The 26,050-nt window shown below is 38.5% G+C and overlaps 1 protein-coding gene across 1 annotated transcript in view; it reads left to right on the forward strand.

The window, feature by feature from the left end:
• The window catches only part of COL11A1 (collagen type XI alpha 1 chain), a 297,225-nt gene that overhangs the window by 81,463 nt on the left and 189,712 nt on the right, over window positions 1–26,050 (forward strand). Inside the window, exon 6 of the mRNA XM_070941067.1 lies at window positions 18,061–18,189. Coding sequence (XP_070797168.1) covers window positions 18,061–18,189 — 129 coding nt within the window. The remainder of the gene's footprint in view (window positions 1–18,060; window positions 18,190–26,050) is intronic.

Here is a 26,050-nt window from a genome sequence, read left to right on the forward strand (position 1 = left end):
ACAATCTGGTTTATTATGAGTGTAACTGGCATTTCACACACGTAATCCAGAAGTGTGCAATCTTTTTGAAGCAGAGAGATTCATTTTTTGGGAGGGCAAGGGTCACACAGTGAAATGATGGAGCTAAGTGAATGAGAAAAAACATTCCCCCTCATTTAACTTTAGCAGAGAAGGGGCATTATTATCTCCTTTCTAAATTTATGTTAAGCCTGTTTTGCATATATCCTGCCTTTATTATATTTACAAATAACTCAAAGCGGTGAACATATCCAACACACCTTCTTCCTTTTATTTTCCCCACAACCGCAACGCTGTGAGGTGGGTTGGGCAGAAGGAGAGTGACTGACTCGAGGTCATCCAGCTGGCTTTCATGGCTAAGGCAGGATTTGAACTCATAGTCTCCCACTAGCCTGGTGTCTTAACCACTGGTCCAAACTGACTTCAGTTTCATCAAGGTTGTTTCCCTACTCCTCTACACTAAATATCACTATCCCTATTGGCTTGGATAGAGCAATACAAATTCTTTTTAATTAGGAGGGAAAAGACATGGATGTTAAGTAGCAGCAATGATAAATAATAATTTCCTCCCACATATTCTATATTGCCAATCATTGACATATTCAAGGACGCCAGATAGATAGAAGCATAAGAGTATTACAGTTTGTTTGTTTTTAAATTTGATTTATATGCTGCCCTTCTCTGGAGACTCAGGGCGGCTTACAATGCGTTAAGCATGTAAACTACACATCTTGCCTATTGTAAGAAGCATGTATTCAAAATTTAAAAAATTGGCAAAGCAACAGATACATTTGGCTTTAAAATTATCAAGCTATAATATTATCAACTTAGCTATATTTTATCAGCAAGTATTTTTTGCTTTAAGGCTCTCAATCTACATTCATAACCAGCTAACTACAGTACCTTGTGCATATTATGTCATAGAAATTGTTAAGTTAGCAACTCTGTCCTTACCGAAGACCTCAGGAGGTATGGCTAGAGGTATTACGATGTCACAAAGATAGGCGGAGTGCTGATTTTTGGCCTTTGGGTGGTGCAGGAAACTTTTAAGTGGCATTTTTGTCTCTGACATATACATATTGGAAATATGGATGCTCCCCAAGTACTCTGCTGAAGCCATTTATTTTAATATCTTTGGTCACAGTCAGTCTGAAAACTTATTTAAGGTCTATCCTGTTATTGAGAAAATGGGAGTTTGATGTCGTCTCATCTACAACACTGGAGTGCTTGGCAGAAAGGCACATAGAAGGATTTTTTTTGGGGGGGGAACTTAGTTAATTCCACCATTAACCTGCTCTTACTATGAAGAATCCATTTTGGAGCTTCCAATCAATTTATAATCCTGTCATTCCGCCTCCCGTACTGTGGAATATTGAAGGAAAAGTTGTGAGTAAAGAAATAGATGGATGTTTCTTTTGAAGTAGTGGTAAAGAAGGAGGTTCTGATTTAGAGTTGATGGCAAGGGAAGAAAAGTAAAGTTTTTTAGAGAGTTTGTGAGAGAAAATGGGGTGTGCCTCTGCGGGAGAAAATATGGGTGCATGAAGGGGAGGGGCATGTATGAACTCATAATGATGAAAAAAAAAGGGTTGTGGTGGAAGGAATAGCAATAGCAAATAGCACTTAGACTTATATACCGCTCCATAGTGCTTTTCAGCCCACTCTAAGCAGTTTACAAAGTCAGCATTTTGCCCCAACAATCTGGGTCCTCATTTTACTGACCTCGGAAGGATAGAAAGCTGAGTCAACCTTGAGCCAGTGAGAATCGAACTGCAGTCGGCCGAGTTAGCCTGCAATACTGCATTCTAACCACTGCACTACCAGGGTTCTTAAGTGTATGTGAATGGAAATGAGCCATGGGTAAGAGAATGGGGTACAGGTGAGCTCTTGATGCGGGAGCCAAAATGAGATGGCATGAACTCTGCATAAGGCTCGTATGAGGTCTATGTGTGCATGGGCGACAGAATAGATGTATACAGTGATATGGAAAATAGATTTTAAGTCTTTAAGAGAGAATGAAGTATGTATGAGAGAATAGAATGTACAAGGATGCCATAAACAGGCACCAAAAATGAAGCATGAGTGAGAAAAGAGATTATCTGAAAGAATGGTTGAATATGAACTGTGCGTGAAATGAAGTGGGCCTTGTGTATATAAACAATGAAGTAAGCCATCAGGTGAACACCAACTGCCTCCTCAAGTCTAGACTTTTAAAACTAGATGCACTATTTTCTAAAGCAGGGGTGGGCAAATATGGCCCCTTTATGACCCGTGGACTTCAACTCCCAGAATTCCTGAGACAGCTTGGCTGTCTCAGGAATTCTGGGAGTTGAAGTCCACAGGTTGTAAAAGGGCCACAGTTTTCCACCCCTGTTCTAAAGAAAATATTTGTTCTCCTGCTCTCCACATTTAGAAGTGTTCACTTTGTCCTGTATATTTTTCTGTAAATTGAGAGTTATGTTCTCAGCTAGAAATTCTAATATAGATAGTCCTTGATTTATGACTATAATTGAATATGCCAAGTGGGTCACTATCTTCTGAATCATTCTTAAAAAGGTACTTATTACCTGGTTTCAAAGTTTGAATCCCCCTGACATGTCACTGCATTTCAGACGCTCAGCAACCAGCCTGCATTTATGGCCATTTGTGGCATTCTTTGGTTGTATGACTGAAATTTGTGTCATCCTCCCACCAAAAAAAGCAGTGTTTACTTCCAGTTTTTGACAAAACCGCACCATTAGGAACCAATGACTCTGACATTTGTTGCCAAAAACGTAAAATTGGGTCCAATCAGCAACCTTGGGCAGGCTCCATTACAGTCATAAGTCGAGGACCATCTACACATGGGCAATAAATAAATGGTTTGTCACTGACTATCTTACAGACCCAGGATTTTCTGGTGGTCTCTGTTCATGTGCTAACTAGGCTTTTGGGAGATCAGTCAGGATAGTTTTGATGCTACCAGCTGTGCCATTATTCCTAGATTTAAATTCTATGTAATTATAATGTTCTATGTTTGTAAGTGATTTAAAGAAGCCATTAGGACTGATATAAAGGTGAATTTAATAATAAAAAATACTGCAACTCCTTGGTTCTGCCTAACATTACTCTCCATTTACTCTAGCAGTCTAGTAGGCATCTCTACTGGATTGCATAGACTTTCCTAATTTATACAATTGTAGAAAACTCCCAGCCCCAAATATTGGGGCCAAAAAAAGCTTGCAATGCCTGATACAGTTCAATAGCTCATTTTTATACTTTTATATATATATATATATATATTATAGATTAATTAAAAATAATTTTAATAGATTATGAATAATTTTATAGATTATGAAATGAAATTGGTGACGTTGTAATTTGTAAAAAGTAAACCAGCTTCCCTTACTTTACTGTATATCTATAATATCTATAGATATTATGACTACATTTCCTAAATTACCAACCACTGCACTGGAGATGGATGTATCTTTCCTTTCATCCCATTTTTATAACACCAAAACTTCCCTTTTCTAAGAAATAGGACTGTGCACCTTTTCTCTGAGAAAAGTGGTAGAAGTTTCAAAAGAGTCCTTTAAGGTACCTCTTCCTTCAAACTGTGATTTAGCCTCATTTTTTTTTACAAGTGGAACAAAAATTTTACATAAAGTTTTCAAAATAAAACCCCTCACGATTGCCACAGGCAACATGATAAACTCGGTATTTCTGTTCCCTCTCCATCTTCAAATAAATTTAAATTAAGAGTGGAAACAATAATCCTTCAGGAATTAGCCATACTGAACAGCCATAATTTTACCCTAATTTCTGTAGTGAAGTAGATTTGGAGACAATTCATTAAAAGTGAAAATAGAACTTGGAGAAAGCTCAGAAAATGATTCTGAGTCATTAGGAAGGAAATCAGAGGGTCAGAAGAAAAAAAAGGTATTCTTTCTATGCACTTTACATTTCTTTTCTGCTGTGTGTTCATAATACTGGCTTCTGATTTGAATCCAGCGTTGTGAGTTCAGCTACCCAGTACTTAGTGTTAGTGATTTCTGTGCACATTCTGGTACGTAGACCATTTTATTTTCATTTACAGCTTTTATAATATTTGAGGAATCTGGCAGGTGCATGCTGTAAAAATTCTCTCTTGATGGTTCCACTTTGAACCGTACATTGTGTAGTGGAATATTTTATTTAAGGTTTCTGGAAATTGTCAGCCTCCCTCGTTTTGCACACAAAAATTAAATGAACTCAGCAGCAGTGTACTCCAAAATCTATAATAATGATGGTCAGGCTGTCTAGACTATTGTAGTTTTCAGTCCATGGTTTTATTATCAAGAAACTAATTAGAAAGTTCTTGGCACGTTCCCAGAAGCTTTTAGGCTTTTTAAAAATTAGATAGTTCTTCTGTTAGTATAGCTTCATTCTTTGCTTTCTAATAGTGAGACCATTGATATCAAACTTCATAATTTTGCTACTGTAGACCTCTTTTCCCTAAGATGAAAGATCAGGTCTAGTTGTGCAAAATATTTGTTATATCTCATAATGTTACGAATACTTAGCATCATCAATAGAATGATGTTTCTACAAAGCCTTACCATCTAGAAGAAAGTTTTCTAATATAAGAAGTGTCAAAAATATTGGAGAAATGATTTTAAAAAATGATTGGTCTGTGTCAATTAGTGACTTTAGGTATGAAACCAGTCATTTATCCTGGATTCTGCAAAAGATATTATGCTTTCCTTATCACTAGCTGCAAACTTCCTCTGCTTTAAAGGATTTACAGAGGGTAGTTCTCATGCTAAAAAACGCTTCTCTGGCTACATCAAACTCAGAAGGACCAAAAATGGGATCGGAAAGGAGAGCTCTTGAAATTGCCTATTGTGGCTGCACTTGAATAATTTTGCATAAAATCAAATGTCAAATATTTCTGGTTGAGAGTGATCCATTTCTACATCTGCAGGAAGTTTTTTTTGGCTTTGCTCAAAATGAGAAAAGGGGGAAGTTTGATTCTAAGTAGTTGGCATAATATTGAAAGTGAAAAATATAATTTTTGGGTGATGGCTATCAGATTCCAGTGACTAAGAATATTGCCATCTGAATTGGTGAGGTAATATTTTGTCCCCCAAAAAAGCTTCCTTCCCTGGTTGTCTGACTGAATTTGAAATATTTTTATACCATGGAAACACTGAATCTGTTTTTCTGTGCAGTTATTTATCAAGAGCTGAGGCAAACTGACTGTTTGATCCTTTGGCCTTTCACATGTATGTCATATGATAAAATCACATGATAAAACATTATAATAAAACATTGCTGATGTCACAGAGTTTGCACTATCTTCCCAATACAATAGAGAATATTGTCATCACTATGATACTGTGAAGGATAATAGTAACTATGATAACAGTATGTTTGCTGCAATACGTTATTAGACTTGAGCAAGCTCATAATGTAGCCTCCTTTCCCCAACTCTTCCTTTCTCAAATAATTTAAGGTCAATTTAAGGCTGCTCAAATGATATGCAAGAGAATATTTTACTGTTCATGGGGATGAAGTGTACAATTTCCAAAGCCGCCTAATTTAGTGATTTAGCTCTGAAAGGGTTTGGATAAAGTGCTTTTGGTAGTCCTTTATTAACTACTTTCTCATTTTGAAGCATATTTTGAGCATGGTGGCAACATGTCCTTCTGCTGACCATCCAACCAAGGTATCCTATAAATCCTGCTATGTGACTGGGCTGTGTGTACTATCTGAAATTAAAAGAAAAGCTTCCTTAGGCCACCACACCATTCACATCCTTTCTTGGAGGGCATTTGATCAATGAGGGAATTGGAGTTTTAAAGAGGCAGGGTTATGGCACTTCATAGCCCACAAATATTGTTGAAATGCTAGGTGTGTATGCATCAGAGGTTTCACAGAAGACTGTATTGTTTCAGTATAAGTGGAATGAGGTTAAAGATGTGCTTGAATCAAGTTTGATTCCTGGTGACTGCATGGAAACTTCCTGGATAACAATAAGGAGAGCCAATTTGGTTTAATGGTTATGGTATACCAGGATAGAAAATGGGAGACTGTGAGCTGTAGTTCTTTAACCATGAAAGCCAGCTGGGTGATTGGGCCACTCACTCTCTCTCAGCCCAACCTACCTCATGAGGCTTTTGTTGTGGGGAAAATAGGAGGAATATGGAGTATTAGGTATGTTTGCTGCTTTGAATTATTTGTAAAAATAATAATGAAGGGATATAAATAAATAAATACAAACTTCTCCTCCCCCCTCCTCCTCCTCTTGGTAGTTTAACCAATTATGACTGTACTTTGCTTTTTTCAGGATCAGCCAATGTCAGCTGTGTTCTGTCATATAGAATCCTAAATCTGCAAGTTGCTTCCAATCCCAATACTTAAAAATATGAACCAGGCATTCATACTGATTACACTACTTTAATAGTTGCAAATGATCTCTGTGTTCTCGTAGAACTTTCTAGTAGTTCTAGAAAGTCAAGGAGCACAATGAAACAATGAAAACTATGATTAGGATCCTTTTGAGGCAGGAATTAAAAAGTAGTGTAAGCCATAAAAGAGGCTTAATGTAATTTTTTAAAAAAGGTGATGACCCATGATCCTCTGCCAAAGTTAAATAAGGGGTAATGTTTTGCCTCACTTACTTAGCTCCATCACTTCACTGTGTGACCCTTGCTTTCCCAAAAAATGAATCAATCTATTTCAAAAAGTCGCACACTTCTGGATTACATGTGGAAAATGCTGGTTACACTCATAATAAACCAGATTGTTGGATAAAGTTTGGAACTCTTTAAAAATATTACATCAGCTAGAAGAAAAAGAATTAGAGTTGAACAATCACCTAATACAATATTATTCCCACAGATAAAATAGCTGCACCACCCAGTTCTTAAATTTCAGAAAATGACCTTTGCATAGTTACCCTTGAATGTCAATGCTTGTTAAATGGTTCCCCTTTCTTTGGTTCCACTGTTAGAAAGAAGAGCCTGGAAGTTGTGGACAACAAAACAGCAGCAGCTTTAAGTACTTTTTCCTCCACAGTGCCAAACCGTAAAAAGGCCCTGTACGTGCTTCATGCAAACACATGGTCTAGCAAGAACAAGCTTTTGCCAGAATTCCACATTTGTAAATGCAGTAAACATCAGAAAAAAACAAAAACAAAACCCAAGCAATTTAATCTCAACAGACTTTCCTAAATATAATTAATTTATTAAGCCAATTTGGTTTAGTGGTTAAGGCACCAGGCTAAAAACCAGTAGACTCTTGAGTTCCAGTCTTGCCATAGGCATGAAAGCAAACTGATGTGCCCAACACACATCATACTATTGTTGTAGGGAAAATAGGAGGAAGAAGGCGTATGAGGCATGTTCGCTGTGTTGAGTTACTTATAAAGTAATAAAGGTGGGATAAAAGGAGAGAGAGAGAGAGAGAGAGAAAAAGATGGTATAAAAATCGAGAGAGAGAGAGAGAGAGAGAGAGAGACAAAGGGAGGGAGGGAGGGAGGGAGGGAGGAAGGAAGGAAGGAAGGAAGGAAGGAAGGAAGGAAGGAAGGAAGGAAGGAAGGAAGGAAGGAAGGAAGGAAGGGTCTTCCAATAGCTGCTTCAAGAGCAAATGTTGATGGATATGAATAACTCAACATATTCTTCTATGAACAAGAATTAAGCCCATAAGAAGCAATCAAATTTGAGTTCTTCAGGATCTTTGCTTTTTTTTTCACCTCAAAGAGCATGTAATGAGGCTGACTGTGATCCAAAGGGCTTAGGGCAGAGGAAGAGACAGTGACGGTGTTAAAAGCTTCTGACTTTGTTCTGTTTCTAATCAAATTCATTCTTTTTTCTTTGGTTCTGAATTCTTGTGACCCCTGATTTTGCTTTGTTCTACTCAGAAGAAAAGAAAAACTATACAGCGGGCTGCGGAAATTAATTTAGGCAACTTTTGACTTTTATTTTTTCAAAGATAGGATTGTGACTTCACTAATACTGAATCTGTTACTCAGCACAAAATCCCTTCTTGCAAAAACAACAACCCTATTTTCCCAAGATTTGGAATCCTACTCTCTCCCTTTCTTTCAGATTTTGGGAAGCACTCTTTCCCAGATTCATATTTACTATTGGAAATACATCTTTCTAGAGGCTGGAATCTGTTTTAGGTTTGGCTTATAGTTGCTATAGGCATTTTAAAAGTTGCTATAATGTATGTAAAACAGGAATTGGATCATCAAATTTCACAAGAAAAAGGACAGGCTGGCAAAGACTAACCTCCCAACCTCACTTATGATTAATTCCACATCAGCTGCTGTCACATAATTTACTACATTAGCAGGTTAACGTTAGTAGAAAATATTTTACAATTTTAATAATAATAATTTTGCAAAAAGGCAGCTTTACTTGGAAGATGATCTCTGGAGGGCTCGGGACAGGGGTTGTTCCTCTGTCCTGGTCCTATTAGATCTCTTAGTAGCTTTTGATACCATCGACCATGGTATCATGCTGCACTGGTTGGAGGGGTTAGGGGTGGGGGGGGCACCGTGCTATGGTGGTTCTCCTCCTTCCTCTCTGACCGGTCGCAGTTTGTGTTGACGGGGGGCCAGAGATCGACCCCGAGGCACCTTATATGTGGGGTGCCGCAGGGGTCGGTCCTCTCACCCTTTCTGTTCAACATTTATGTGAAGCCGCTGGGTGAGATCATCCGTGGTTTCGGGGTGAAGTACCATCAGTACGCTGATGACACTCAGCTGTACATCTCCACCCCGGACCACCCCAATGATGCCCTTGATGTGATATCCCGGTGTCTGGAGGCTGTATGGATCTGGATGGGGAGAAACAGGCTCAAGCTCAACCCATCCAAGACCGAGTGGCTGTGGCTCCAGGCGTCCCGATATAGTCAGTTGGTGCCATCTCTGACTATTGGAGGCGAGTTGTTGGCCCCCACAGAGAGGGCTCGCAACTTGGGTGTCCTCCTGGATGCACGGCTGTCTTTAGAAGAACATGTGACGGCCGTGGCCAGGGGGGCTTTCTATCAGGTTTGTCTGATTTGCCAGTTGCGTCCCTTTCTGGATTGGGACTCCTTGCACACGATCACTCATGCTCTCATCACTTCCCGCCTGGACTACTGTAATGGTCTCTACATGGGGCTCCCCTTGAAGAGCACCTGGAGGCTCCAACTGGTCCAGAATGCGGCCACGCGGGTGATTATGGGATTATGATTATGATTATGATTATGGGAGCATCATGGCGCTCCCATGTAACACCTCTCCTGCGTGAGCTCCACTGGCTCCTGGTGGTCCTCCGGGTGCGATTCAAGGTGTTGGTGACCACCTTTAGAGCGCTCCATGGCTTAGGACCTGGATATTTATGAGACCACCTTCTGCCACTGAGAGCCTCCCACCGGCCAGTACGCTCCCACAGAGAGGGGCTCCTCTGGGTGCCGTCGGCCAAATAATATTGACTAGTGGCCCCCAGGGGGAGAGCTTTCTCTGTGGGAGCACCTGCCTTCTGGAACGAGCTCCCCCCCGGAGATACGGACGATTCTAGATCTACGTACTTTCCGTCGGGCCCTCAAAACTTTTTTATTTCATCATGCCCGGCTGGCCTAATTCTCCAATGGTGTAATTTTAATTTTAAATGGGGGATTTTAACTGTCGGGCCAAATTGTTTAATATATTTTTAAATTGTTTTTAAATTTTGTATTCTATGTTTTTTACCTATGGCTGTTCACCGCCCTGAGTCCTTCGGGAGAAGGGCGGTATATAAATTTAAATATTAAATTAAATTAAATTAAGAGCTTACTTCTTGTGATGATACATTTAACACCACGGACAACAACATCTGCCCATCCCAGATCTTTGGGAAGGTGGATAAAAATGCCAAATCTAGTCTAAATATCTGGCTGACTGTGTGATGAACAATAATAATAAGCAAAAATAAATAAATAAATAAACTGAAAACAGAAAATGACTGTGGCAAAAGAAAGCAGAGATAGTACCTTGTTTCCCCCAAAATAAGACATCCCCTGATAATAAGCCCAATCGGGCTTTTGAGCGCAGGGCAATAAGGCAAAGTGCTTATTTCAGGGTTCAAAAAAATATAAAACAGGGTCTTATTTTTGGGGAAACACGGTACCAACAATAATCTGCCTTGAGATTTTGGTGCAATCCCAAAACAACTGAAGAATCACTTGGACATCATTAGCATTAATAAAATCATCACTAGTCAATTGCAAAAGGCAGCATTACTTGGAACAGCTGACATCCTGTGGAGAGGCCTTTAACACCATCAAACAACATCTGCCTATCCCAGCTCCTTGGGAAAGACTTGATAGGTGGATAAAAATGCCAAATCCAGTCTCAACATCTGGTTGACTGTGCAATGAACCATAATAATGGCAGAATGGATACTTAAAATTCCTGGTTTACAAGTCCATTGTGCTTATAATACACCTGGAAGATTCATAAAAAGATTTCAGATGTTATATGGAATGCTGAGAGCAGCTGATATGTAATACTACTATTGAGTAAATATACAACCTGCATGAGAACGTTGCAATTTCAGCAATAGGGAGCTTTCATAGAACACAGAAAATAACTCCACAAATGATTTACTCATTATATAAAGCCCAGATAGACTTCTCTCCCTCCACCAGCCTAGTTTTTAGAAAATGTTGATTTCTTCATATTAATTCATTTAACCTTCAACTCACATTTTGGCTGATCCTAACAAAAGTATTGTCCACCTTCATACATTTGTTTGCTTTGATTGATAATCAGCTATATTAAATTACAGTTAATCAGCATTAGTGGTTCTAGATATAAATGAATAAATCTAATTTTTGCAATGTTGATGATCATTAGTATTTATAGGAAGAAATTCTGTTTGATTTAGATGTTATTCCGCAGCTATCTTTTCTACAATGGAAAAATACATAGAATACACAGAATTCATTTTGAATGTTTGAGGAAAAATACTCCGGAATGCATTTATGTGTGTGAACAGTGAATTATATCTCATTGTTAATATATATTTCAATTCTCGGTGGCATTTTGATTTTAAAAAATATGTAGTGATGTTGTATTTAAAGTAGTTCAAACATGGTAAAAACAATAGAAAAGATTGGTTTTTTTCTGACATGTGGAATAATGTAATCTGATTATAGAATAACAAGGGAAATCATCAAGTACTTCCCTATTGGGGACAGAAAATTCTAATAGTACACTGGAAGTTGCTTCAGTGGTCACTCTTCAGTGGTTGGTTTCACACATTGCATTAAACCAGGGATGTCAAACTCCAAAGTCCTACGGGCCGGATCCGGCCCTCAGGGTGGTTAGATCTGGGCCGTGAGGCCTGGAAACAGCAAAGGACCAGCTTGCGGTGCCTCTGCCAGGGAAAATGGCAGTCCTCCTGAGCTCTGTTTTTGCTGGCAGAGGATTGCAGGAGGCCATTGCAGCCAAAAACGGAGCTTGGGAGCCCATTTTTGTTGGCAGAGTGCTTGGGCCACTACAGGCGGCCCTGACATGAGTGACATTGAGCTGGCCATGCCCATCCTGGCCACACTGACCCCGGTCCCCCAAGGTCAAACACAGCCCTGATGTGGCCCTCAATGAAATTTAGTTTGACACCCCTGCATTAAACTATAACATGTTCTCTTTTGCTCATGGAGATGTGTGAACACAGTCATTAGCATTCTCAGTAAACCGAGATACCACATCTTGTTCAACAAATGACAATTAAAATTATGATTTAGTACCATGTGTTAACACTGCAATTGTACTGGTAGGGAATGTTCAGATTGTTATTTCACAGTAAACCTGTTTCTTTCTATGAACATAGGAATAAACATTTTCTGCATCATTTTAAATAGGAGCAGGGCTGTGGTTCAGTCACTAAGTCGTGTACAACTCTTTGCGACCCCATGGACCGCAGAACACCAGCCCCCCGGTTTTTCACTGTATCCCAGAGTCTGCCCAAACTTATGCCCATTGAATCAATGACACCATCTAGGTCTGACGTCTCCCACTTATTCAAGATAGTAAAGACTGTTCTGTCCCTGTCTCACACACGCACATCAGCAGTCGACCAAGAGTTAAAATAAACCAGCAGACAAGAATTTCCTTTGATAACAGAATTGGCAGCAACCCAGTGGCTGCTTGCCAAAAGGTTTTACTTACAAAGGGAGGTTTTTCTCCTCCGTCCGAAACATCAAAGTCCACAAAAGCCAAAGAATAGTCAAGTCCAGTCCAAAAATCAATCCAAGCAGAGCATATAACAAAGTTCCAGAAATGCAGAATGACTTGCTAGCTTTCAGTTTTGTTCGTCACAAGGCTTGACTGGCCACCACACCCCCTTTTATCCCCTGTGGGGTGTGGTCCAGTGACTCAGCTTAATCTCTGGCACGCCTCTTCCTCTGCTGCATGCGGTTATCTCTGCAATGCTGTCAGGGGTCCAGCCAAGACTCATCTCCATCGCTGTCCAACTGCGGCTGCTCTGAAGTGCCTGGCCCCTGGCCTATCTCTTGGCCTTCGGAGGACACCTGAGGCATTGCCAGAGAGGAGGGTCCTGGAGAGGGAGGCCTTGCTAACTCCTCTCTTTCACTTTCGGAGTCTTCTCCCTCTGATAAGACAGGCTTGGGGGTCGGAGTCACAACAAAGACTCTCGAAACTTAGAATTTCAAAAGGAACCTTTTATTGAACAGGGGTGATAGCAGGGCAAAAAGAAAGCAGGCTCTGAGGAGCTCTCAGGCCATGCAGTTAGAATAAAGGAATTAGAAACCCCTCCCAACAGTCCAATGTGGCTTCAGCCAATCCGCAGGTGCGATGATGTTATTGTACCGGCTGCTCTGAGAAAATGATAAGGGAACTTTCTCATGGTCATCTTCCGCCGGCTTTTGAGTGATGTAACTCACATGGCCCTCCCTCCCCTTACATTCCCCAAAAGGTGCAAAACATAAATTGCAGGATACAGAATACATAGGAAAGAAAGTAATAAGTAAATAAAATAATTAAAGTTGCCCCCTTCCCCTGAAGAAATGACAGATACAGAGATCTGACACCATCTAACCATCTCATCTTCTGCTGATCTCTTCTCCATTTGCCTTCAGTCTTTCAGAATAACAGGGTCTTTTCCAATGTCCTCTCGTCTCATTTGATGGCCAAAGTATTTCAGCTTCAGCTTCAGGGATCAGGGTATAATGTCTTAAATAATGCCCCAGGAATTTTGTTTAGATGCCAATGACTAAAATATATATAAACCCTTAACTCTTTGTTCTAAAAAAGATGAAATGTTCCAGTAAAGACTTGTAGGTTTTCATTCATGTGGTTTATTGAAGCGAGATCTGACTATGGATAAATATGTGTGTGAGAAAAGAATTACTCTGTTCAAGTAATCGGTTTTGAACAGCCAAAGCAATATTCATAAGCGAAGGTAATTAAAGTTAAAGAAATCTAAGGGTGACTTTAAAGTATTGTCTATTGCTTCTGGATAATTATTAGATTATAAGATCCAAATGCGGGAGAGGGTAATGAGAATAACTGTGAGTCAATTGCACCACTGTAAGTAAAATAAGATTAAAGTATTAATCTTCTCCACGCTCAATTAACTAGAGGATTAAATGCAAAACAAGCCATCAAAATATGGGGATTGATTCTTTCATTGTTTGTTTTTTAGTAGGCAAATAGAATCTTCATTAGTAACTTGCCTAACGTTAGGGGAAACTATTAATCATTTTTACTGCTCTTTGAAAGGGAGCTGAAGGCAGGTTGAACAAGAGATAGCAGCTTATGCTCCATCATACTTCCCAGTGTTGTATTTATTAAACATGTTTGTTTGATTTCAATACAAAAACGTAAGCTGAACTCCCATTCTCATTAAGAATGCAACAGTTAGAATTCTGAACTATCACAGCTCAATTCCAAGCACTAGTTTGGAAAAATATAATTTATATTGACTCAAGCAGGTTTGAGGCGGGTGGGAACTAGTAAAGGTTGCAGAAGAAGGAGGAGAAGAAAGTAAGAAAACAGATTCAAAATTCCACAAGTACCATAATTTCTTTAGTGAAGTTCCACCCTTGACTAGTTTAAATATAAATCTGCTGAACACGAGAAATATCTCCCAAAGCATTGTTAATTCATTTAAAAATAATAGCTTTGCAGTAAGTACTTCTGATTGCAAATAATAGCCACAGTGCACCACAGAATTTAACACTGTTGAGTTCATTACTGAGACTAGATGCAATCCATGTTTTAGTTAGACTAGCCTGCAATAATTTGTATTAGATGAAATGTTAGTTTCAGTTTATTATTTAACTTGAATTTATACTCAACCTATGCAGAGGTTAATGCACTTTGCTATTTTTTTTTTTTCATTTGGTCTAATGTGAGTCAGACTTTATGTGAAGTGTATTGGCAGTTCTTTGAATGATCATAGATCCTTGGACAATAAATAGATGTTGGACAACAAATAGTCATTGTAGATAGCATAGACTTTCTCAAAGATTTATTCTTGTAACTGTAGTTTGTCTGTTTATTTGCATCCCATCTTTATTATTTTTACAAATTACTCAAGGTGACAAACATACCCAATATACCTTCCTTCTCCTATTTTCCCTACAACAACCTTGTGAGGTGAGTTGGGCTCAGAGAGAGTGACTGGTCCCAGTCATCCAGCTGGCTTCCTGTGGATACAGCTTAAAGGAGTAAAATTAAAGTTAGCCCATAAGTTAGCCCATAAGGGTTTACATAAAAATGAAATATCAGACATCCAGATTTGGCTGAATTCTCATTTTGCACTAATTTTTAATGTGTTCTTGCATAGATTTTTAGCAATAAATCAATTTAATTGAATCTTCATGTATGGACCTGGCTTTTCACACTTGACAGGTTATAAGTTTTAAAGTTCTTCATGGCATGGGATCAGGTTATCTGAGGGACTCCTTGATTATATGAGTCTGGCATATGACAGAGGGGCCATGCTGTGCCATGGTCTTACATTTGGTGGGTCCCATGTATCAGGCCTTCTCTGCCATGGCACCCAAATTGTGGAACATTCTCTGAACATTTGGTTAGTTCCATCCCTTTTGATGTTCTGGAAATCCCTCAGGACCTGGTTATGCCACAAGGCCTGGGGGACCCAAGGAACTGGAGACTTGCTTAGATAGCTTCACTACTGAGATGCATGTACTCACCCACTTTCTGCTTGGGGTTTGCCTATATTTTTAATTTTAATCATCTCCATGTTAATGCTGATTTTTGTAATTTTAAATAACTCAATTTTTATATTGAGTTTTTATATATGTATTCTTTTATCCTGTTTCCGCCAAAATAAGATATCCTCTGATAATAAGCCCAATTGGGCTTTTGAGTGCATGGCAATAAGCGCTTATTTCAGGGTTCAAAAAAATATAAGACAGGGTCTTATTTCCAGGGAAACACGGTACATATGAATATAAAAGAATATTTTATGTATGTATTTTTTTTTTTACTGCCTATTATATGCCACCCGGAATTACATCTTGCAAGATGGGCAACTACCGTGTTTTCTCGAAAATAAGACCCTGTCTTATATGTTTTTGAACCCCAAAATAAGTGCTTGGTCTTATTTTCAGGGATGTGTTATTACTTTGGAGCGCGTGGAGCACGATGGGGCTCCTCTTGCCATCTTTACTGATTTCCAGCTCTGTCTCCCTAACCCTAACCAAAGGAAATGGCGGGGACCGGCTGGCACACAGTTAAATATTTTCGGGGAGGGCTTATTTTTAGGGAGGGCTTATTTTAGGGGCAGCTTATTTTAGCGCATGCGCTCAAAAGCCTGATTGGGCTTATTATCAGGGGATGTCTTATTTTAGGGAAAACAGGGTATATAGATTTTATTAATAAATAAATAAATGAATGAATCATAATGTTTGCTGTTTTGGCTTAAGGTATTATGTGAATCTGACTATAGTAATTTCTGACTTAACATATTTTAAAAACGTAGGCAATTGTGTTTTGTCACACCAGATCCCTTGGTTTGGTGCATTGTATAAACTTGTACATTCAGATGATATAGAATGGAATGGTACAGTTTATCTCTAGTGCCAATTTCTATGCTTACAGTTGAAAATCTGTTTAGTACTTGTATGTGTTTAATTTTCCCCCTCTTTTATAAAAGATTTTTAAAATTTTAAATATCTTTTAGTATTTATATATTCAATTTTAAATTGGTTTTAAAAGTTTGGGGTTTTAAATTTGTCGGGGCCAAAATTATTTAATTTGATTTTATTCTATTTTTTAAATTTTGTATTGTATGTGTTTTTATTGTTTGGCTGTGCACCGCCCTGAGTCCTTCGGGAGTAGGGCGGTATAGAAATCTAATAAAATGAAATGAAATGAAATGAAATGTGTTTAGAAATACCCATGGAATACTCTCTCCATGCTGTCAGAAGCTCTGGAAAATAGTTCAATAGTTGCCTATTGAACTAAAAAAAGAAAAGGCAGGGATATGTAACCCTGCCTAACTCCTTGCATGTGTTTTTGTGGGTCATGTTATTGGGAACCTAAATTATGGCTGCTAGGAATTGTAATTATCTACCCATTCGTTTGTTTGTTTGTTTATTCATATCAGTGTTTCTCAACTTTGGAAGCATGAAGATGTGTGGACTTCAACTCCCAGAGTTTCCCAGATAGCCATGCAGGCTGGGGAATTCTGGGAGTTGAAGTCCACACATCTCCAAACTGCCAAGGTTGAGAAATGTTGGTTTATATGATTTATATCTCTGCCCATCTCACATAAGTGACTGTGGGTGGCTTACAAGATTAAAACACAGAAAAATGTTCAACAAAAAACTCCCAGTTTAGCCCAAGAATAAACAATAGCTCCACTCACAGAAAAACACATCAATAACAGAACTCATCTATCCACTTGATCCAACTGCCTGAGGAAATAACCAAGGCTTCAATGGCTTGCAAAATGTTCTCTTATTTTATGTCTGCAAAAAAAGGCCATGATTCCACAAAATCAAATCATTTTAATACTATGGGATTTAATGGAAAGTATTTTTTTTCCAAAATATACTGGGGGAGTTAAAGTTTTCTTCATTTTGATTTGGTTGTGCTCCCAACTTTTTTTTTAAAAAAAAAAGTTGTGTGAATTAATAATAAATATCTAAAACCTCATTTATTTCAATAAGAAGGTTGTCGTCATAGGTTTAAATCAGCATCTCTCAGCCTGGTAGTTTCCATATAGATTGAACTACAACTCTCCAAATTGCCAGATAGAGATTATTAATTTTTTTTTAAAAAAAATTGATTTATATGCCACCCTTCTCCGGAGACTCAGGGCGGCTTACAATGCGTTAAGCAATAGCCTTCATTCTTTTGTATATTTTATACAAAGTCAGCTTATTGCCCCCACAAACTGGGTCCTCATTTCACCTATCTTAGAAAGGATGGAAGGCTGAGTCAACCTTGAGCCTTGGAGAGATTCGAACCAGCAGAAATTGCAGGCAGCTGTGTTAATAACAGGGTGCACTAAACCACTGTACTATCAAGGCTCTTATTTATTGAGTCCATGCAGTCGGTTATTAAATATACTACTACTTTTCACTAGCCATAAATGCATATACTTTATGTCATCACTATTTAAACTCTGAATGTTTTTTTGTTTATGGAAGGAGCCATCAGAAGTATCTATCTAGTCATTATAGCCTGATAATATATGAATAGTATTGTTTCCATCTATTACATCACAATAAGGTAGTTTCAGCCTCGGTTTATGATTCGTGCAATCACGTTGCACGTCAGGGTTTAAAAGCATTTGGCTCTTGCCCCAAAATGACTTGATCTCGCTATAAATCTCTTTATTTGTTTTTAACAAAGCTATTAACAAGCTGTGCCGGAGCCACAACAGACAAGAGATAAATTACTAAAATAAATTAACAGGTGCTGCAGAATAATTAAACCCGTATTAGGTGCATCTCACTTAACCAAGCTTGCTTTGTAAAGAAGAAGGATTCTTTTTCATTACACCCAGTGACCTATAATGGTTGCTAATTTATAATCTTATGTTTCCCTGGCAGGGTGATATCCAGCAGATGCTGATCGTTGGTGATCCCAGAGCAGCATATGATTACTGTGAGCACTACAGCCCAGACTGCGATTCTCCTGTGCCCAATGCTCCCCAGGCTCAAGAACCTCAAGTGGATGAAGTAAGCAATGAGTCATTTTTTAAAAAATTAGAACTATACCTACTTTTGCAGGTGTGTATATACTTTTGCAGGTATGTTGCATTCATGCTATTATGGAAGACTGACCTGGAGCTAAATGCCTCCCATTCTGAGTGAGAGAGAGAGTGTGAGAAAGTCAAATGTTGCCTCTCTATCCTGTCATACATGCATGTTTAATTTATACACAGACCACATAAGGCTGCTTTTCTGAATAAATTCAAGACCCTCCTTCATTTAAATGGACAGAAATGTAATTTTTATGGGATATTGGAATGCTGGAAATAATAAGGAAACAAGGATACGTTCTCTTAACTGAGGCCAGCTCACTAAAGAGAGAGGCTCCCATGTCTGTGAGCAACATTTCCAAATATGATTGAGACACAATACTTCTCAGTGAAATGGAACCATCTCATATAGTAGAAAGAAAAGTTTAGAAGGCACTGGCAAGAGGAAGCTCTTACTCTCTCCAGTGCATTCTTCCTGATCGTAAGCCGACTTCCAGACAATCTCTCTGCCTTTTTTGACATTTTTGTAGAGTCTTCCCATAGACATTCATTCATTCGATTCCTGCTCCATTTCTGGATTTTGTCATGGTGTATTAAAAAAAAAAATACTGATTTTTCCCAAAACAGTCCTTGCTTTTCTCCCACTGAGCCCTAAATGTAATCGCCAATCTTACAAAATAAGAACTGAAAAAGATAGAGAAATGCTAGTTGCAAATGCTGTTCCAACTTGACTTTCTATGCTTGTTTAAAAGGCTAACAAATTTGTGGAATAAGGATATGGCTAAGTTTATTAGATGCATGGAGGATTTTGAAAAAATTGCTATCTGATAACCCCATTGATTATAATGTACTAGTTAGATGTTTAATATTTTAGTCTTTAACTAGTTTGGAGTTCAGTATATATCCAGTCTGAGTAGGCTTTATATTTAAGGCTAAACAGGCACACTGCTTGCTTTATCTCTGAAGTCATGGGTGGCAGATTTTAGTGAGGGTGGACTTTCCTTCCTTCTTGTCTGTCTGCCTGCCTACTCTGTCCATGAAATCAGATACATCTTATATTTATTTCTACAGTGTTTCCCATTAGCCCACAGGACAAAGATGAGAGAAAGGTGAATAGTGAAAAAGATCTTTGCAATGGAAGCAATTAAGATCACAAATACTAAATTTTCTCTTTATCTAAAGAGATAATTTTACCCAATCTAAAGTTTCTAAGGATTGAAACTGGGGGTGGGGTTGCATGCAGTGTATGAAATTTTCTAATAACCTATGCTTTTTGTCCATGTAAATCTGGGGTGGGTTTCATTTACCTTTGCTACTGGTTTGCATGCGCAGAGTCTACGCAGAGCGTATTTGATGAAGTCTGGGCAGGTGGGCGGAGCCTCCTGCCACCGCTACCGGTTCACCTGAACCGGGGCGAACCGGTAGCAACCCACCACTGACGTGAATACTTATAAGATATTACAGTTGGCCCAAGAAAAATAGAAACATGATCATTTCTTTGTATTCTTGTTTACAGCAATTTTGATTGTGATTGATTTTGCAACCTGTCAATTTTATGAACCTTACTTTTGCGATTTAAACCTTTATTTTGAGATTTAAAAAAATATTTAATGTATATTTAAAATTTATATTTCAAATGTGTTTAAGAAATATTTTTAAACAGGTGTTCAGAGTGACAAGCAATAATATCTTTAGACCACAAAAGAGAAAGAGAATTTGCATTTTCAAATTATGACTTTGATTCATTTTGTACTTGAACATCTCTGTGACCTGCTCTCTTTGGACTCCTCAGGAGCCACAAAGAATTGAAATGGTAAAGCTTCTATTTTGTATTTTTGATTATTATATGACTGATGAAAAGTTGGGACTGCTCTAGATTGAATTAGAAGCTTCATTGCTTGTGGTAGGAACCTAATCTTTTGAGCTATTCAACAGTCTGTGCTTAGGATTCAAAATATCTTAAGGATTTGTGGTGATTTGAGTTTGCTAGACAATCTGATGCTACTATTCTGCCCACACTTTCAGGTTTTGTTGCTAACAATTTAGCATCCATACCACGGATTAGGTTTTAGTATCTCAAGGATTTAATAATCCTTTAGTAATATCATTATTATTTATTACATGCCCATTCTCCCTTTCGTTAACAAAAATTTCATAATCAATGTAATAAAAATGCAATACAGAAAAAAACAATAAAACCAATTTATAAACATAAAAACCATAATTAAGGCAGGGCAGCACTGAGATAGACAGAGAAAAATCATGCAAAGGTTAGGCAAGTGCTTTCCATTCAAATACAATATTTAATGGTTGCTCAGGAAGATCTTCAGAATAAAAGTGGACATCAAGAAAAGAAGATACTTCCCATAAACCTTTATGCGATGGCATTCCCCATCGGAGAATGCCAACCCCTAAACAGTAGCTAACTAAATACAAGCAAAAGAACTGACAGCAAAATATCCGAGGATTAGACTGAGTTCCATTGGAATATCTACGAACTGTTTGTGAGCTTATAAATCAATAGGAACACCATGTGTTGTACTGCTACTACTACTAAGTAGTCCTCAAATTACAACCATTCATTTAGCATCCGTTTGAAGTTGCAGCGGCACTGAAAAAATTAACTTACAACTGGTTCTAGCACTTATAACCATTGCAACATCCCCGCGGTCATGTGAATCAAATTCAGGGTAATGGCAACTGGCATGTATTTGCAATGGTTGCAGCGTCCCAAGTCATGTGATGGCCATTGGTGACCTTCCTGGCAGACTTCCAACAAGGAAAATCAATGGGGGGAATTTGGATTCACTGTAGTGATTTGCTTAACAGTTAAACAGCTTAACCACAGTTAAACAGCTTAACCACAGCAGAAACAGTTGTGACTCAATTAACCAACCGCCATACGTAGTAATGGAAATTCTTCCCCAACTGTGCTCATAAGTCAAGGACTATCTGCATTATAATTTTGAATGTGCCTTAAGAGTTGAGGCTATCTCTTCTTCTGAAGGTTATGAAAACTCTCAGTACTGACTTTTGTCAACATTCTCTTTTCATTGTTCAGATACATTAAGCTAAGTCAAGACAAATCATATCACCGTACTTCCAACTTGGGAGTCAGAGATGGGGAAAAAAATGTACATTCTGGCTTTCTCCGAACTAGATTGTCCCTTCTAGTATGTACATATAAGCAAGATTGAAAATGCCTCCTAAACAAAAGGCTTCAATTCTTTGCTTGGAACATAATCCCACCACTCAATAAATCTCCATACCTTGACTGAAGAAATTGATCTCCAAAGGGAAGTCTGCTTCATTTGTTTTGGCTTGGCCCTAGTTGCAGGGAACATCTGAAAGAAAGCAAACACATGTTTAAATTAAAAGTGTTTTATGGAAGGAAGAACCGAAGGAAGTCTAGCTATATTTTCTAAGGGACTTATTGCACTTTCCCCCCCTCATTAATATACTTTTCCTTTTATCCCAAATCCTGCTGCCTTATTAGAGCTATTTCCCCCTAGAGACATAGTTCATATGAGACACTCTTTTAATATCTGACACAAAGGATGTGCATGAATTAGATATATTATCCTTAGTAAAGATAATAAAACGGTCTAGTTAGGAGAGCATTTCAGTGTATTTCCTGAAAGCAATTACAACAATGTCATCCATAAATATTTCAGTAACCTTTGATTCTTATACAGTCTTTGGGAACTGACCTCTTCTAACCTCAAATTATTTAACGTGATAACAATTTGTGCCTTTGAGTCAAATTACATGCAGCAGTGTAGAAAGGGCCCTTTCTTTCAGAAATGCTTTGGAATTCCTTCACTGGGGCAAATGTGGGGGGATGGGAGAACCTCAACAGTGTTGTCAACAAGTCATTTTAAAGACTAAATGCACTGGATGATGTCATGTACTAATATGCATTAAGACAGGGAAATGCCTTAAAGAGAGAGAGCCAATCTAGAACTAAGGAGAAATTTCCTGACAGTGAGAACAGTTAATTAGTGGAACGACCAGCACTGGAGGTTTTAAAGAAGAGACTGGACAGACACTTGTCTGAAATGGTATAGAGTCTCCTGCTTGACCAGGGGGCTGGACTAGATGACCTCCAAGATCCCTTCCAACTCTGTTACTGGGCCGCAGCATGCCAGAAACCAGGCCGCGTATACAAGCGAAGTTCCATCCACAGGATGCAGGCAGCATGCGAAACCATGACCTCTGTGGTCCACAGAAAACCTCTCTTCATTGAACAGGTCCCTAGTGCCCAAAGGTTTGGGGGGCGGGTACTGGTATAATGTTTCCTACTTGAGCAGAGGGTTGGACTAAAAGACCTCCAAGATCCCTTCCAACTCTGTTAATCTGTCTTTGGCCAGACTAGCATCAACCTAATTCAATGAACTCCATCCAGAGATTGTCAGAATCAGAAATATTTCCAGAAGTCAACAGCATTTAGTTTTTATGGTCTTTACATAGGATTTCTCCATAGTAAGATATCCTACTCTGAAAGCAATCCCTAAAACAATTGCTTCTTCTTTAGAATTATAATAATAGTGTCCATTCAAGTTAGGAGGTAGACAAATTATGCAATGCTTCTCTATGTCCTTCATTACCACCTTTGCCATTTAGCGATACCTTTTATAGTGCATTTAGTAGGACGTGAAAATCAGCCTCCTTTGGATTTGAGATATTTATTGCATGATTTATTGATGCATGAATCATTCAACATGTTCAAGTACCAACATACATTTACATTTTTAATATAAATAGGAGATCCTAATTGCAACTTGAATTTTTTGAGGTTTGCAACATTATAAGGATAGACTCTGACCAGGAGCCACCCAGAGGTGGTTGAAAGATGGGCAACTATATAAATGTTTTATATAGCAAGCAAGCAAATAAGCATTTACAGATTGATCAGGGCAATATGGATTAAGAAGGTTCTCATTAGAAATCATAATGTTGGAATTGCTTAAAACAAGTATGTATTCATATTAAAACACATTTGCAGTAATTGCTCTCCCCATTTAGGGGGAGGGCAGGGGGTATGTCAATAATTAGTAGATACTGGAAATGGAGCACTCTTTTTTCTTCATCAACTTCCATGCCAATATGGCCTATTTTAGATAGTTTAATTGATCCATTCATTTATCATTACTTTATCTCTTCCTTTAGGAAGGATTTAATAAGCTCCTCTCTCAGTATTCCTTCAAACTCAAAAGTTGATTAAACCATCAGAATATAATTTTCTTTTTGAGAATTTTAGAAAAAAAAATACACGTCCAGTACAAAAACAGATTTCATTTTCTACTCAGAATATGTCATATAAGTCCGTTTCCTCCTTTTTTTTAGCCATGAGCTGATGCTTCTAGAATGCAGTTAATGAAGAAAACAGTCATTTTCACTGGAGCTGCATAATGATTAAGTTGTATAATACAAATGTGCTTCTCTCGGGTAAAAGGAGGCATGAATTCACAGTGGAAAGATTATATTACCTCAAGCAACGCAAGGATTTATTCATTTCATTCCTGAACTTGTATCAAAACACTCGTCCATGTGCAATAATCATTACAAATGGATCTTTACCAGTTGGACCTAACTCTGTTGTAACTTCAGACATTCTACAGAAAGAAATGTTTTTTTTCCCCTAGATTTTAACTCACTTTGGACATTCTGTCTTTTGAGTTCAATCTAGACCCAGGCTGGGCCTCTAGGGCTTCTTGACTTTTGCCTGCATCTATGATTGTTGTTTTTCAGATCATAGAAATCATTTTCAACCACAATTGCTTCTGTAACAAATGGAATACTTGTCAGTTAGATCAAATCTCCTGTTATTGGTATGTTCAAGGATTTGGGAATGAATGTTTTCTCAGATACCAATCAACCTCGGTGTAAAACTTCTTGATGCTTATTCTAGGTTAATGTAAACAACATTAGGGAAGAAGATATTTGAATCTACCAACAACAACTGCTTCGTTTTGATCTTTTCATGCAGAAAGCAATAGCAATAATGCTTAAACTTCTATACCACTTCACAGTACTTTACAGTCCTCTCTAAGTGGTTTACAGTGTTATTATTATTATTATTATTATTATTATTATTATTATTATTATTATTATTATTATTAATTTAATTTGTATACCGCCCTTCTCCCAGAAGGGACTCAGGGCGGTGAACAGCCAAAATTAAAAAACATACAAATGCAAAAGTTAAGATAATTAAAAGAATTAAATCATTGGCTACCCAATTTAAAACCCCAAATCCATAAAATTTAAAATCCCAATTAAAAACCATTTAGGCTAGGCCGGCTTGATGAAATAAAAACGTCTTCAGGGCTTTACGGAAGGTCCGGAGGTCCGGGATCAATCGTATTCCAGGAGGCAGCTCATTCCACAGGGCGGGTGCCCCCACAGAGAAGGCTCGCCCCCTGGGGGCTGCCAGCCAACATTGCCTGACCGATGGCACCCCGAGGAGGCCCTCTCTGTGAGAGCGTATTGGCTGGTGGGAGGTTATCGGTAGCAGCAGGCGGTCTCACAAATACCCTGGCCCTAAGCCATGGAGCGCTTTAAAGATGAGAACCAACACCTTAAAGCGCACCCGGAAGACCACCGGGAGCCAATGCAGCTCGCGCAGGAGAGGTGTTACGTGGGAGCGCCACGTCGCTCCCATAATCACCCGCGCGGCCGCATTCTGCACCAGCTGGAGCCTCCGGGTGCTCCTCAGGGGGAGCCCCATGTAGAGAGCGTTACAGTAGTCCAGGCGTGACGTAACCAAGGCATGAGTGACTGTGCACAAGGAGTCCCGATCCAGAAAGGGGCGCAACTGGCGTATCAGGCGAACCTGATAAAAAGCCCCCCTGGCCACGGCCGTCATATGCTCTTCTAAAGACAGCCGTGTGTCCATATTAGCATATTGTCCCCAAAAATCTGGGTCCTCATTTTATCGACCTTGGAAGGATGGAAGACTTGAGACTTGAACTGTCGAACTGCTGGCAGCTGGCAGTCAGCAGAATTATCCTGCAGTACTGCATTCTAACCATTGCACCATGGTGCAGAAAAGGCACCAAAAAGCAAATAAATAGCAAAAGTCTGTCATTATGAAAGTACCCCTATCTAACTTTGCTAAATCCTTATAGTACTGATATGGCTGCATTATTGCCATTTCTTCATTTGATCTTTCCTGCTTGTTCATAATTATTATTCATTGAATGATAATTGATTACTAATTGCATAGGTAACAAGATACTTCTTTCTTATGATTACTATTTATATTACAGTTTTAGATTGAATTTTCCCCAATAAGTGTTCCTTCTATGCATTCTGTCACCCCATTTCCTAGGCTTCTCTCCCAAGTTTTCCCCTATGTCTTTTGGGGGAGAAAGATACTTGAGCTAGAGAAGGCATCATTACCTTGATAGAAGCTATACTGTCTAGTTAAAGCAGGGTCCTCAGCTTGGCTGGGGAATTCTAGGAATTGAAGTCTACAAAACTTAAACGCGCCAAGGTTGTGAAACACTGAGTTAAGGCATCTGTATAATATACATTCTTGTAACTTTTTTATAACTGCTGACCAAATTGTCTAGAATGAGAGACTCATTAAAGTTTTCATCTACAGCCTCAGTAGAGTTTATTGTTTTTGAAGCTTAGTTCCATTGACTTTTTATGACCAATTAGTGCAGGTTATGATTTGGGAATGGATTTAGAATGAGTTTAATATTTATCATTTCTTAGTAGTTGTGAAAGAAAGAAATAATTATTTTACTTTTGAAAGATAATATTGGTACTATACATATAATTATATTAATGTAGTGACCCTTGAGAATTGTCCTTGAGTTTCTGCATTC

The sequence above is a fragment of the Pituophis catenifer genome, unplaced genomic scaffold (assembly GCF_029215685.1).
Source record: "Pituophis catenifer annectens isolate HBS135680 unplaced genomic scaffold, rPitCat1.0.hap2 SCAF_3, whole genome shotgun sequence".
Taxonomy (NCBI): domain Eukaryota; kingdom Metazoa; phylum Chordata; class Lepidosauria; order Squamata; family Colubridae; genus Pituophis; species Pituophis catenifer.